This window comes from Micropterus salmoides, unplaced genomic scaffold, assembly GCF_014851395.1.
Source record: "Micropterus salmoides isolate LMB-PRFRI ecotype aquatic unplaced genomic scaffold, ASM1485139v1 Ms_hic_scaffold_17, whole genome shotgun sequence".
Classification (NCBI taxonomy): domain Eukaryota; kingdom Metazoa; phylum Chordata; class Actinopteri; order Centrarchiformes; family Centrarchidae; genus Micropterus; species Micropterus salmoides.
This window is the reverse complement of record NW_024040817.1, coordinates 19,049,066-19,063,950: the sequence shown is the minus strand read 5'-3', so window position 1 is coordinate 19,063,950 and position 14,885 is coordinate 19,049,066. Positions and strand designations below refer to the sequence as shown.

Below are 14,885 nucleotides of genomic sequence, written 5' to 3'. Positions count from 1 at the left end.
AATATTTACAGAACATTTATGGAGCAAACCCTTAGAAGGGTGGGTATGGGTACTTATGGCATGGAAGCAGGTATGTAGGCCCTATGTAAAAAAAAAAGAAAGAAAAATAAGATAGGAGACTGGACACTGGAGCATCGTGTCACAAGACGTACTAGCCCAAATTAATATTTGCATTCATCTAATAATTGACTTTCTTTCTGAGCTACTGTGTAATCTAAGTTTGCATAAGCTAAGAAGGAGTTTAAAAGAACCTCAAGGAATATGACTCAAACATTGCCTGTCAGTGGGCTTTTAGATTAATTAACACAATTATCAGCTCTATCCACATGCAGCAGAGCACTTCAGAGCACTGCTCAAGCTCTTATCTTCAGCAGTCAATTATAAATACTCAATTAGTCATTTTGGAGGGGCTGAATGAGCCTCTTGATGAGTATTAATCTAATTTCCATTTTTAAAGACATTTACTATACCTTCATTTCCCAGTGGTGCACTTTGCTTTGTTTGTCTTCTACAGTCTGGGAGACAAACAGAAAAGGTGAAAGGGGGCTGATTGAAACGCCAACAATTATAATTAGATAGTTGGTGTGCTGCGTGGTAGTCTACTGTTTAGTCTCAGAGGATCAAAATTTGCAGACGAATAATGAATATCAAATCAGTTTCATTTCCTCTGCTCTGCAAGGAAATGTACTGTATTTTCTGCTATGCATTAGCGCCATCTAGCGAGCGGTCACTTCACTTGAAGGAAGTGACGTCGTGTCAAATTCCTACCAATTACAGTCGCAGCTCAATATTCGAACATCAACACGAAGAGAAACGCGGATGAGCTGTGAAAAATGGACTGTTTTGCTACCTAACTTTACTGCCTAAAGCGTTTTGCTGAACTGATAATTTACATGCGAAATAGCTTGGTGATGTACACATGGTGGTAAGTTTAATTTTACGTTGTTTCCAAATATGACGCCATACTGCAACTAACGTTACTGAGGATAGCTTGTTGGATTGACTTAAGTTAACGTTAAAGAGCGTGCTAGCCAAGTTAGCACGTTAGCTTAATCATTTGTTTTTCCAATGGTTATCTTTATGCTACGCTATTTATAACTTGTATACCGTAAAAACAACTTTGAACTAATAGATCCAGAACCATGGCGAGAGAACGAGCCCAGAAGAAGTCCTTCCAGGAGAGCCTGGAGGACATCAAGGACAGGATGAAGGAGAAGAGGAACAAACGGCTGGCTAGTGCCTCAGCTCCCAGCAGAGGACGGTCCAGAATGCTAAACAAATGCAGTGGTAAGGAAATGCTTTAACCACAATTATCGTTGCTGAAATCAAATTATGTAGACTTAAATTATACTCTTGTAAATGCCAAACTGTGGCATGGACAGATGCAGATATGCAGAAGATGTTGACATGAAGATGTGCCTTTAACCAGCAAATAACATCCTAACCATAATTTCTCCCAGGGACTAACTCGACCCACACCATCCTGAAGGGTGTCCAGGAGAACAACAAGGCACTGGCCTTAGGTTTGCAAGCTGAAAAGGAAAAAGTGAGGCAGGCCAATGCAGTGATCCTGCAGCTGAAAAGGGAGCAACAGGCCTTGTTCCTTCACCTGCTTCTGCTCAAGAAGAAACTCAAAGAGCAGGAAGCTCTGGCAGTGAGTGCTCCAGAGGTACGCCAAGAAGACCTGCGGCGTGTCCTTTGTTTGGTACTTGTAAATGATTGTAAACTACAGCGTACCATTGTAAAATAAATATTTTATTTCTTTGTTTGTTGATTCAGACTAAACCCCCAAACATCCTTGTGGAACCCCAACACAATGTGGATTCTGCAAGGTAATGTTTTAAAATAAAAAAACAAATCGCATAAAGTTTTTATGCCATCCCTTATCCTGAGTTTTATAACTTATCAGGATGTTTTACCTCTTAATTTACAGGAAGCGGACCAGCCAGAACCCTGATGAGCCCATTGTATGCAAAGCCTCAATAGTTTGTGCAGGTACACACACACACACACACACACACACACACACACACACTCATGTGTTCACATACAACGCGATAACGCGAATAAAGTACAGCTGTATGAACCCTAAACATTTTGCTGTGATATAATTCCAATAAACGGATCAAACTGATGCCAAAATAACTACAATATGATGCTGATTTGTTAAACATGAATTCTTGCTTTGTCAGGTCTGTCAGCAAGACAGCAGGACAACAATTTTTTAAATGTTTGTTTTCTGAATGGAGCTTGGATCGATCAGGGCTATGCTAACTTGTTTACAGTAAAGTACAACGATAGCTGGAATAAAGTAACTGATGGTTAAAGTAGTCCAGGTAGTTCAACTTAATCACTTTCCTTTCTCCAAGCAATGTCCAGTTTTGTCTGATTTAAAATAATAATAAATAAATAAATAAATAAATATATATATAATATGAAGTAGTAGTCCAACAGAGCTCTGGGTGCCAACCAACGCTAACAACAACCACCGGTACCGGAAATACACAGAAGCTTCCTGCATGAGAAGCACAAGTGAAGATAAATCAACGTTGTAATCCCAAAAACTAAAATAAAAAGTTAATTTATTGAAAGCAGTTAACTCTGAGCTCCTCTTGCAGGTAAACGGCGTAGTTGTCAGAGCAGAATTCAGACCGACTGCGGGTGTTTATTTGTCCAAAAGCTGCAGCGCTGCTTCCGGCTCTTTCTTCTCAACTTTCCCGTAGTTTAGCTGCAGCTGTCTGTCGGCCACGGCATTTTACTCCCCCGCTCTTCCTGGTCCTCTCCAAACAATGCTCTGAAACCGTCGGTGATGTCCGGACAATCTCACCACTCATAGGCTTTCGCAACATAGTGTCATGTGAATTTCTCGCTCGAGTTGAAAAATTTGAACTATAATATGGAAACTGTTGTGTGCTGGTTCCATTCTAATGTTGATTTTTGTGTCATCTTCATAGACATTCAGCCCACTGAAAAGAATGCACAATCTGAATGTGACAAGCAGGTTACCTTGCCATCTACAGTGAGTGTGAGGCGTCGTCATGCAGATAGAAGAAGCAGGAGGATGTCTGAACGTGTGCGAGAAAAGGGGTCAATGAATGAGGGGGACCCCATCGCAAGTTTGGGTGCTTTAATGGCAAGTCCTATTCACAGTGATGATAGAAATCCATATCAGCCACAGGAAGGAGCAGAACCACAATTAGCAGACCCCACTGACACTGAGGAATTTCAGCATTCTACTCCTGGACCTGCCCCACCCAAAAAAAACAGCCAGCAGCTGCCCAGCAGGAAGCAAGCCCAGCAGCAGCGCCGCACCAAACCAGAGGCGGCTGCACGGAAACCAGAGAGAGGTCGCAAACCAGAGCGTGCCCCGTTAAAGAAACCTTGGGAGAATCCCAAACCCAGAGCCCGCTCCAAGAGTCGGGACCGGTCAGCCACACGGGCCAAAACAGCACCTCTCTCGCAGGGGAATAAACTCAACACCTCTCTGGGATTTAATGACACGTTTGACTTTGACTGTGAAGAGACAGTTCATGTCGCACCGTTCAGGGCCAAAGCAGAGGACCATCCGCCGGCCACGCCCATCAGCAAAGACACTCAACCAAGAGAACAAGCCCAAACGGAAGCTTCACCTGCAGTTTCCAAACAGGATGAGTCCAGCTCATCATCACCATCTTCTGAATCAGAGGACAGCCTTTATGTCCCTCAGAAGACCAGACAGAGACGAACGTCCACTGACACGACTAAAGTGATCGCCACTCGTAGAGGCCGGCCGTCTAAAGTCGTCAGAAAGAAAGAAAACATCCCTCCAAAACAGGAGGTCTCTGGTGAGCTTTTAGGTGGTGGTGGTTAAGATGGTTAACTTAATCTCAACTTCATGTTTAATTTGTGGTTATTCTCTTTGTTGAGTTTAAATGGATATAATTAAACAATTGATTTAATTGTTTCGTGTTTTGTAGTCTTTAGAGATGAGGAGGCCAGTCCTAAGGCTGTAAAACCTGAAATGGAAAGAGCTCCTCTCCATCACCCCCCTGACTCTAGCTTCTCTAATAGCCCTGACCCTGCGAGCTCAGGACAAGAAAATCACCAAGGTGAGCAAATGTTCAAGAACATGCCGACTGTGTGTGCAGTGTTCATTTATAGTGCTCAGGTTCTAATGTCACTGAGGAAAACATGGTGCTGATATTTATTCATAGTTTGTTTGCATCATTCTTGATAAGTCTTTAGGCAGTAATAATAAGTAGGCAACACTTATTCACAACTTGGTCCATTGCTTTTTATATACCATTGTCCATCATGCAGTGTGGATGCACTTGTTTTGATAGGATGTTTATTTTTATCAAGCTGAGTATTCGCTGGGTTTCTCCAAGCTCCATCATAAAATGACTAACTATAGCTCTAAAAATTATATGATATAAAAGAGGTGATAAAATTAGGTGCTTGCCTTCAGGCAGTGTGATGTCAACAGATGCATTATAGACATCCATCTGTTAGCCAGACACCTCTGACAAGGAGGTTTGTCATATTCCTGTTGAATGGATGCTTACTCTAAATAATGAGAAACACTGGACCGGTGATATTGTCTATACCAAAGACATTGGGATTAATTGTAAAAAAAATGTTAAATGGCTTGTTTTTTGGGGCTCGAGTGTCTGTTTTTGTTGAAGGTATTTTGTGAATTAAAGAAGGCTACATGTGTTTGCTTGTCCTGGTTTTTCAGAGCCTCACAGAGGGGTTATTGAGAAGGATTGCTTGCTCCCTGTCAGCCCCCTGGTTGAAGCTGAGATGATGAGAATAGACAGCGTCCTGTCCAATTTTGGAGATTACGCCTGTGAAGCGCCACCTCTTTTACACCACCAAACGCCCCAGATGGCCAGGACATGCAAGAAACGTACGTGTATTTGTCACACTCCAAACCTGCTTGACAAAATAAAATCTCGCTGTTTGACAGCTAAAAGACAAGAGCTTCGTCACAACGTCAGGGAGCACTTGGGAGGCCAGAGCACATTTTCACTGTATTGTCACTTCAATACACACAATTCCTGTTTTCTTGCTTTTGGATCACATCTTCATTCACGTTTCTACAGGTGGGCTTGGTGTAAGGACAGCGGGGCGGGGCTTGAGTCTGTGTGATGTGACCAATCTGTCCCCTGCAGCCCAGCGCAAGTTCTCCCGTGGTGGCCCACGTCCCTCTGATGCCCGATGCGCCACCCCTGTTCCTGCTCGCAAGCGGCGTTGCACCATGGTGGTGGACTACAAGGAACCCACGCTAAATGCGTAAGTTCACACATTGATGCTGCTCTTAATGTAAGTGATTGAAGATGTATTTAGTTTTTTTACTGTATGAATGCTCAGCAACACATTCCCATCTCGACAGGAAACTTCGGCGTGGAGACAAGTTCACAGACTTGCAGTTCCTCTGCTCTCCTATTTTCAAGCAGAAGTCTGGCAGGAGATCTGTGCAGAAATCAAGGAATTCCACGAGCAGCCAGCCGCCATTTGATAAGTACAATGAGTCATTTGTTGGATGTCGCTGAAAGCAGCTACCTTGTTTGTCCCCTCTGAACTCTGGCATGGTCAGTTTTAATGTGATTTTTCTTTTTTGTGACAATTGATCATTTTGTTTTTAGGTTTTATTTCTTTGTGGTGAAGAACTGTCAGTTTTAGATATTATTTTTGACTTTGTTTGTTGCTTATTTTGCAAAGCTATAGTCTTTCTTCTCACCTATTTCTCTTTGTTGTCTATGGCTATTTTGCGAAGATGGCCAGATTTTCCAATTCTATGTCACCACCTTGAAGTCTGTATGTTTTTTATTATGAGAACCTGAATATGAGTGTATATATTATTGTCATCTAATAAAAATAAATCTCCTACTGTGTGATGTGACAAACATTTTTTCCATTAATATTAATGGCTGTGGTAGAATGACAAGACTAGAAAAACTTTTAATGTCCTTAAGTTGAAAAACTTCAGATACTAAATTAGCCTCACTTCTGTTTTATTCAGTCTATAAAATAGGCTAATCCTATGTCATTAAAACCAATTGTACAAAGAGCATGAAATACTTTTTCCAGACATATTACAAAATGTATTTTTTTCCCCTAAAGTTTGAAAAGTACAAACACTTTTTTACAAAACAGCAAAACTACACAGTATTGCACAATCTTTTCATGTATCTCCAAAGTATAAAGTTATCAATCTCCATCTGCAGGACAAAAATAAGAATAAATTAAGACCTTGTCTTTAGCATAATTTGTTTAAATTACAGCACATAAATAAGAATAAACTCTAGGTAATTGGATTAGTCCTTAGTCAACAGTGGTAATTTATATGGAAAACATAAGAATCTTTAATATTTATGTTAACTAATACTTGGAAAAATAAAAGTGCATTTCGATAGTCAATATAGCCCTATGCGGCTTATTGGGGGAAAAGACAATTGGTTTTTTTTTTAGTTCTGAAACAGAAAATATATGTTATATACACATTTAAAATATACAATGGGTATAAGTGCTTTAAAATAATTAAAATCTGTACAAATTTAAAGTACGTATTCCTCTTTTGGCAGGATGAACTCATCACAGACAAACTTTGACCTCATTAACGCTGCGCGCGCTCACAGCAACACAGTTAAATTGACCAAAAAGCCACTAAACTCACAGGTAACACTTGTGTAATGAATTAATACACTGTAAGATGTGATTACTGCTCATGACAACTCAACCTGAGTCAACTGAGAAGATGAGGCTGGCGCTCAAAAAAAGGCAGGGGATGAAAGTGTGGAAATAAAGTAGAGGAGAGACGGAGAGATCCAAAGTAAGGTGTATGGTGAATCTCCAATCAGCTGTCATTCTGAGTTGCCTTTCAACGTTTAACACAAACATAACAAGCTTTCTGCCCATGTATTACTCTGACACCTTCCACTGTCCTGTTTTGCCATGGGACTCTGGGACACGTGATGAAATATGAAGACAATGCTTCTGTTGCTTAATGTCAGCAACAATCTGGCAGGCCTTTCAATGAGGCCTTCCCTTGTGGTCTATCATTCAGTGTAAATATCAGTCTAAGCTACTGATTCAGGATCTGGGCCGGCTTGCATCAAACATTAAAGGAATGCTGATCTGAGACCCGTTCGCACCTTTACATTAAGATATGTGTGTCTGAAACCTAACTGTTCCAGAATCAGTAGTCCTATTCTTATCTCCTCTGTGCACATAGCTGTCTTTTGCATTTCCCATAACCTAACCTTAACCATTTATAGTCTGAGGACTGAGTCATCCTTTGTTAAGGTGAGGAGAAAAATTCTTCTTCCTCCTCTTCTCATCTCTACTTCTATATGAGGCCTGCTTCTTTGATCTTGGTGTAGAAGAATTTCTCCAGTAAGTTGGCACACTTGTAGTACTCGCTCTCAGGAGGGTTGTATTCGCGACAGTTGGTGAAGATGCGCTGCATGTCCGCCTTGAACAACTTGCGTGTCGTGTAGTACCTGCTCTTCAGACGCTCACTCATTGTCTTAAGGTCTGTGAGGGTGAAAAAGAAGTGAGATCTTTGACATGTCAAAGGTTGAATATGTAAGCTACCAAACACAGAGCTCTCCTCTTTAGGCACAGAGGACACATTTCAGAAATAATTTCATAAATAATTAGATCTGCTTATAGGCAAGTGTGTTCCACTTTCAATCCTCTGCTCCCTTGTCAGATGACAGTAACCGGTATAATGTATACATACCCATGGGGAAGCGGATGACTTGGTAGTACCCAGGTGCTTCTGTTTTCTTCACCGGCTCCATGAAAGGCCAGGCGTTCTGGTGACTCTAAGACAGGAAGACCAGTTTGATAAGAATAACTTGTGTATGTGTGTGTGTGTGTGTAAAAGGTACTGTGCATGTATACGTATGTGTCTGTCCCTCACCTTCACATGTTGGAGGATGGTCTTCAGAGTGCTGTACAGTTGATCTGGGTCCTTCAGTTCCTTCCTAAAGTACCATAAGGAACAAAAAACAGCATCAAGTTTGTGAAGTAGACGGTGATGACAGTGGGGGTGACAAACAAATGTATTACAGTTAAAATGGTAGTACCAAAAGTGTTTGTGATGCTGTTAACTAGTTTGATATGTCTAGATGTTATATCAAGACATAAATATGAGTGATTTCCAGTTAATGTAAGTTTAGCAAGTTTTATTGTTGCTGACTCTAACTTGTGTCCTCAAGTTAGAAATCCCACCTCTTGCCATTATGGGAATCCAATTCATTATTTACAGAGACCCAACAATTCCCACCATGAGCAGAAACCTAGACTCAGGGTGGGCAGCCACCTGCCTCGACTGGTTGGGTTGAGCCAAGTCATTGGGTGAATCAATGGAAAGGCACTGTGCTGAGTTCAAATCTTGTACAGTGAAGTCACCCTTACCCTTTGCCCACAGGCTTCCAGCCAGTTTCACCTGTTGGTATACAGAAACTAAATGAATCTCACATATCATACATATGAGCATAAAGATATCCATAAATGTTAAATATGAAAGTGAGATAATGTAAGACAAAAACAGACTGCATACAGTAAAGTCAACAGTGTAAGTAAACATACGTATGCCAGGAATGCTCTCAATAGGAATCTGCCGAACTCCTTCCTTAAAACAGGAAAGCCCTGGATAGACTTTTCGGATCTGAGCCTGCTTCCTCTCTATCAGCTTCTTGATGATCTGAGACAAATAGGTAAAAAAGGTAAGTGAGGACATAAACAGAAAAGGAAGCATTCAAACTTTAAATATGTGATTTAGATGCAAAGGTGCTCACCTCCTTCTGCTTCTTGATAATAACAGAAAACTCTGTGTAGGGAATGCTGGGGTTGAGCTCACAGCCCATGAGTGTGGCTCCCTCGTAGTCCTTGATGTAGCCCACATATTTGGCCTTGGGAACCTTGATGTCCTTTGAGAAACCCTGCGAGAGAGGAGGTTTCTGTTTTCTTGTACCTGTATATCTATATATTACATTTAGACCACCGGGGAATATGCAGGGCTATGCACCCAATACAACAATAAGCCCACTTAAAAAAACCACACAATCTCATGTTTTTATTCATTTTAACTATGAGACTTTCAAGACCATGTAAAAATGAAAAGTAAGTAAAGTACAAATATTGCCAAGTGGTAATAGTTTTATTGTTGTGAAGAAATGTGCCGAGTCAGTATCTTAAAACATGACAGATTCAGTACAATTCTTGAAATAATTGTACTTACACTAGAAACAAAGGAAACCATTCTTAATTTAATTTGTTGCTAGTCATGTAAAGGTTTTAATGCAAACACAGTGGAGAGGTTCAGGAAAGAAAGGGGAGATTGAATATTGCGTCATAATGTTAATGGCACGTAACATGCACTTTAATGGACATAACGCGTTACCTGTTTCTTGAAGTAGCCAATGGCGTACTCATCAGCATAAGTGAGGAAGTTGAGGATTTCATGCTTTATGTGATATTCCTTCAGGTGATTCATCAAATGGGTCCCATAACCCTACAAGAAAAAAAAAAGTCAAAACTGACCAATCGGGTAGCATGAAATCCACACCATGCAGAGAAACAGAGACTGCTCTCACCTTGACCTGCTCGTTGGAGGTGACAGCACAGAAGACAATCTCTGTAAATCCCTGCGATGGAAACATCCGAAAGCAGATCCCCCCGATCACACGGCCATCCTTAATCAGTGACAGCGTCTTGTGCTTCCTGTCAAAAAAAAAAAAAAAATTGTAGTCAGAATGTACCTCCACTTCATTTCTGAATGTGACGATAAAGCGCAGTTACACTCACGGATCAAAGACCAGCCGTGTGATGTACTCCTTTGGCATGCGGGGTAGCTGGTGAGAGAACACGTTCTGGAGGCCGACCAGCCACATCAAGATCCTCTTATTGGGTTTCTGGTTGAGGGAGTTACCGATAACGTGGAATTCAATCACCCCTCTACGCTCCTCTAGACGGGCAGCTTCGTCGCGCGCAGAGTGAGCTGACAGCAGACTCGTCTGCACAGGAAGGAAATTATACAATAATGATGTTGACCTTTGATCCTATCATCACTGTACCTATCAGAAAAATTGCTATACAGAGATCAGCACCCACCTCTAACTATACGTTTATGTACTTTCTACCCTGTCCACCTTTTCCTTTGTAGAGTTATTGCATTCATTTGACCCTAATCCAAACCACGGATAAGGAATAACTGGTTACCTCTGGAATGGCGGCGGGGTCGGTGATGGTTGCCATGACTTCATTGATGAGGTCCATGGGGATGTCGCCCACCACCCTGGGCCTCTTGTTTTCCTCATAGGGGAGCGGCTCCGAGGGTTTACGCTTTTCTCCAACTATGATGCACAGACACAGAGGAAGGCACTCATCCTTATTACATGTCTCTTTTACACCTTCTCACCAGTTGAGCAAAGTATCTAAATCCAAACAAGAAGTTACCCAGCGTTTAAGGTCATCTTACTATGGGGTTCATCTTCAATTGCTGCCTATGGATTATGGCAAAACTGACCTACTTTCAGTACATTAGGAGCAGTTCTGAGGTGTATTTCACTTCTGTTTCTTGATACAGCTTTAAGGCCAAAATCGAAATGAGTATTTGAGGAAACGGGTTAGATACACTTTTTGGACGTTTCATTTCAAAACAAGACTTCTTTGAGGCACTGGACAGACTTAAATGAAGAAGATGAATCTATGTCAGCTACTGAGGGTCACGTGCAAATCCCACAATAACACATAAATGTTCTTTTAAATGAACAACTGGGTTTACCCTGGTGCGGTCCGTTTCCTGTCAGATGTGAGATGTTGTGTAATAACATGGAATTTTTGTAGCTCTATGAGTAATTACAGGTTTCACTGTAATACCTGGGATTGGCTCCAGCACAGAAGCTGTTTTCCTGGCAGGACTGACACTGCCACAGGTGGATGGGTCCACTGATAGGGGACTGGTGCTGTAGTACAATGGCCTGGCCACAGGGGGCGCACTGATAACTACAGAACAACAGAGAGGACGTTAATACTAAAAGAACATGTTTTAATTTTATCATATTCTTAAGACACTTGAAGGGTTTGTCTGTAGAGGTGTGTTTCTGTTAAGCCTGTGAGGGTGTGTGTTACCTGTGTGGATAGGAATCTGCCCTCCCGACGCTCCTACCAAGAAGTCTTGGCTCCAGATCGGAGAACTATGGCTGTACACCTCCTCTTCCAGCATAGACAGGAACCTAAGCCAAAGAAAACAAAACAATCACAACATTGCTATATTAAGAAAAAAGCTTGTCAAGCTCTCACATGTGGCTTCTGTGGTTTGATACTATGTGCATGCATGTTGTAGTGAATGAGGGAGTACCTCTACTGTGTATCTTATTATTTGTTAGTCTGAATGTTTACTTAAGTTTGTGGTACAGTTCTGTGGGAGTTTCTGTGTGTTTGTTTTTCTCACTTGGGAAAGTGTGTGAGGATAAGTGTGCGTTTCTCAGGTGGCAGCTTGTCCTTCTCCTGTCTGGCCTGCTCCAGCAGTTGTTTCCTCATCACAGTGAACACCGAACGCAGCAGTGTCCGGCCGAAGATCTGCGTGGTCTCGTAGCGGGGTAGGCTGTCACAGGACTGAGGCACGTTGCAGTAGCAGAGCCATCTGTGGTGCAGAAATGACTTAGTTTTAACACTATGCCTGCAAAACAGGTGCGATGCATGTTAACAGGGCATCTGGCAGTGCTGCTACCTCGTGTAGTTGGCTTTGTATCCAGCTGCATCATCATTAGGAACCCTCTGGCGTCTCTGGGAGGGCGTCTCCAGCTGCCAGTAGTTGATCTGGTTGAGAAACATCTTGGCCAGCTCTATAATGGTTTGACGTTCCTTAGATGGTAGGTGGCTGAATTTGTACTGGACAAAATTGTTTACGCCCTGTTTGGGAAAGAGAAAATAAACAAATGGGAATGTGGACACACTAAAACACTAGTTTGTGTTGAACAGTGTTGCCTTTGATACACATGTAGAAATGGGACTACCTGCTCGATGCTGGGTTTTTCAAATGGAGGACTCTCCTGTGCTTCTAACATCGGTTTACCCATCTGTAGGATGGATTTCCTCAACAGCTGAAAAAAGAAGCAGAAAAGGGGTATGTTCACTCGTACATAACATGGGTTGTAAAATCCTGTGTTTGTATATTTTGATTGTAAAAGCAGAGGCTTACTTTGAAGAGGGAAAAGTACACCTGCTTTGTATCAGCATCCTCCTCTTTGTGAACACACGTGTAGAGATACTCCACATCCAGGACAATACCTAGAAGCCTGTTCATTTCCTCCTCTGAAACATTTTCTAGATGGGTCACATGATCACCTAGGAAGAGAAGAATAACCCTTAAAATGGTTGTAACCCAGAAGGTAAGTGTCCTGACATTATTATTAAAGTAAAAGTTGTTTATTCATCAGTGGCATCACATTTAGCCTGTTCTCTGTGCCGTTTAGTATTATTACTGACTGTAGCTTCTTTTCTAGACTTGCTGACATACCCAAGGTATGAGAGCAGCTCCGGCAGGGCTCCTGCAGGTTGACTGTACTGGACTGCTGGTCAGTTCGTGGGGGTGTAGGAGGGGGGTTCTGACTTTTCCAGCCATTACACTTACAGGCTCCCTCCGCCTAGGAAAAACACAGTTTCACTGAGTACAAGCAGGAATAAAGACGAGAGGGTGGTAAATCCACTTTGCATCAAAGTTTTTAACCTGTGCAACATAGATTCATACTCAACTGTCACAATGATTAGCAATAAACTGATGCAGGTTTTATTGATTGAATTGTTTTCTGAAAACAAAATAATTTGTTGTCTGTAAAGTTGGTTATGATGCTTAATGATTGACAGGTGATCTTACTGTTAATAGCTAGTCACTTGCATTTCTGGTTTTGATCTATCACATCAGTGCCTTAAAAGTAAACAGCAGGCTACACTTCAGGCACTAAACTTTTTACTGGTAATGTTTTATTTAGGTAAACAGTAAATGCGCCATGGCAGGATGTAAAATTTAAAACTCGACCTGCCGCCCAGGTTAATGGAGATTTATTATGACTTTGTACAGTATCAGGGGGTGGGGTGAGAAGGCCTGTCACCGTCAGCTGGAGCCGCCACACTGAGCATGCGCACTGAAACAACAACAAACTCCGCCCCCCCAAGCAGCTGTCACCCTGTCAAAACAAAGACCCCGTCCCTCTCTGCGGATGATACACTGCATAAACCCAATAAAATCCTCTCTATGTAATACTGTGCGTTGACAGAATGCACGGGGACACTGTACCATTTCCCGCGGAAAGCGTCAGATCGCGCACGAACACACACACACACACTGGATGCAGCCCACAGCCCTGCTACTCCCAAGTCCCAGCGCCAAGCCAATGTTTACGTTCACCAACCCCCCACCTAGACAGACAGTAACGTTAAACAGCGGACAGCTTGCAGCTGGAAGGCCTCTGCTTAAGAGTCCTGCAGTAATAATAACGCTTGAATCAACTAGATTATTGATTTCGCTTTTTCAATATTTGGTTCGTGCATGCAAAATGAAAAAAAAATGAAGTGCGGCAATGGCTTCCTTTGCTGCGCTTGCATTTTGTAAACTATTGCAACCAAGCCCAGGAAATACCATTTATAAAGAATAAGCCATCAAAAACAGCTGTGTTTGAAAAGTCAGCTATCTGCAAATATAGCATACTTTGCAGGATGAATACACTCCGAGTTTTTCCAGTTTCTTTGGCCGAGGTGAGGAGCGGAGTTGCGCCTTCTTTACGGCGATACGTGCGGATCCTCCAGCGGCGCCAGAGCCCTCCGTCCCCCCGGCTCCAGGAGCGGCCGGAACCAAGCCCGCGGCCCCGATGGCCGGCGAACCTTGCTGGATCCCAGCGCTGTCGGCCATGATTCACACCGAACCCCGACGGGACCCCCGGCCCGGGAAATATTCGCTCTGCGGTCCGCTCTATTTCACAAGCGGAGGATCAGACATGGCGCTCATCCTTATTTTCAATTTCTCGCTGTAGGCCCATTTTCCTCCGCTAGGGGACTCAGATGGGATAGGCCAATTCCACTACAATTCAGAGAGGAGAGGTCACAAAATGCAACCATTTGTAGCAAAATTTCAAGGTCAAAAAGTGGCTTACTATGCGGAGCCATGTCTGAGCTCACAGTGACCGGTCAACCATGGTCATTTCATGCAAGATTAAGGGGAATTAATACCAATAAACATTATTGTATAGACTATATTAAAATGAATGTCATATTATAACATTAAACATATAAATACATTTTGGTTCATACTACAATTTGTTAAAACTCATGAAGGAAAAGAACATGGCATCCAATTAAAAACAGTTTCCTTAAGGTTAAAGGTCAGAGATAAACAAAGGAGAAAAACAAAGTTTATCAATTCAATGTCAAGTTGGAGGTGGAGGAGCATCAAACTGTAACAACCTACAAAACCAAAACTATCACTATCTGTGGGAGGTCACCAACTCCACACGTTCACGCACGCAGGCACACACAAATAAATGATCAAATTTATTTCAGTATTTATTTGGTCATTACATAACAGTACTGTAAAATGCTTGCATTTAAATGTTTTCAGCTGTAATTAAGTGTTCACGGCAAAAAAACATACAATTTACAACTTATTTTGTGTTATTTCATTTATTCACGAATCACCATCGCGCCAGCTGATAGTTGTTATACTGTTCCTATGATATCTTCACAAGGTTACTGAGATGTTATAGAGGGGCCAACTGTTAATCAAACTGTTTTGTAGTGGGTCTGACTCCTCCAGAGCTTTTACAACTAGTCTCTCTGGAAGTTCAGGTCTACTTACAGGGATGAGTACTCCGCAAGGCCTCGTAGCCCGATACCAT

General features: G+C 42.1%; 2 protein-coding genes across 3 annotated transcripts; one reads left to right on the top strand and one right to left on the bottom strand.

Annotated features, from left to right (window-relative positions):
• The first annotated feature begins 768 nt into the window (after positions 1–768).
• sgo1 (shugoshin 1) lies at positions 769–5,877 on the top strand. Of its 2 annotated transcripts, none has more exons than XM_038723958.1 (10): positions 769–925; positions 1,133–1,287; positions 1,461–1,669; positions 1,780–1,832; positions 1,934–1,995; positions 2,955–3,824; positions 3,957–4,088; positions 4,718–4,888; positions 5,154–5,274; positions 5,375–5,877. In XM_038723958.1, the coding sequence occupies exons 2-10, from the start codon at positions 1,143–1,145 to the stop codon at positions 5,532–5,534; spliced, it is 1,923 nt and encodes a 640-aa protein (XP_038579886.1). In that variant the 5' UTR covers positions 769–925; positions 1,133–1,142; the 3' UTR covers positions 5,535–5,877. The 2 variants fall into 2 exon arrangements, with proteins under 2 accessions (XP_038579886.1, XP_038579885.1); XM_038723957.1 differs by having other exon boundaries at positions 5,085–5,274.
• Positions 5,878–5,979: 102 nt separating this feature from the next.
• kat2b (K(lysine) acetyltransferase 2B) lies at positions 5,980–14,035 on the bottom strand. Its single transcript, XM_038723955.1, has 18 exons — positions 13,703–14,035; positions 12,515–12,641; positions 12,197–12,342; positions 12,012–12,098; positions 11,726–11,907; positions 11,447–11,638; positions 11,125–11,228; positions 10,873–10,998; positions 10,213–10,346; positions 9,799–10,007; positions 9,588–9,714; positions 9,395–9,505; positions 8,790–8,933; positions 8,581–8,695; positions 8,407–8,437; positions 7,910–7,973; positions 7,727–7,811; positions 5,980–7,518 (listed from the first exon to the last, which is right to left on the bottom strand). The coding sequence occupies exons 1-18, from the start codon at positions 13,901–13,903 to the stop codon at positions 7,331–7,333; spliced, it is 2,373 nt and encodes a 790-aa protein (XP_038579883.1). The 5' UTR covers positions 13,904–14,035; the 3' UTR covers positions 5,980–7,330.
• Between the last annotated feature and the right edge of the window lie 850 nt (positions 14,036–14,885).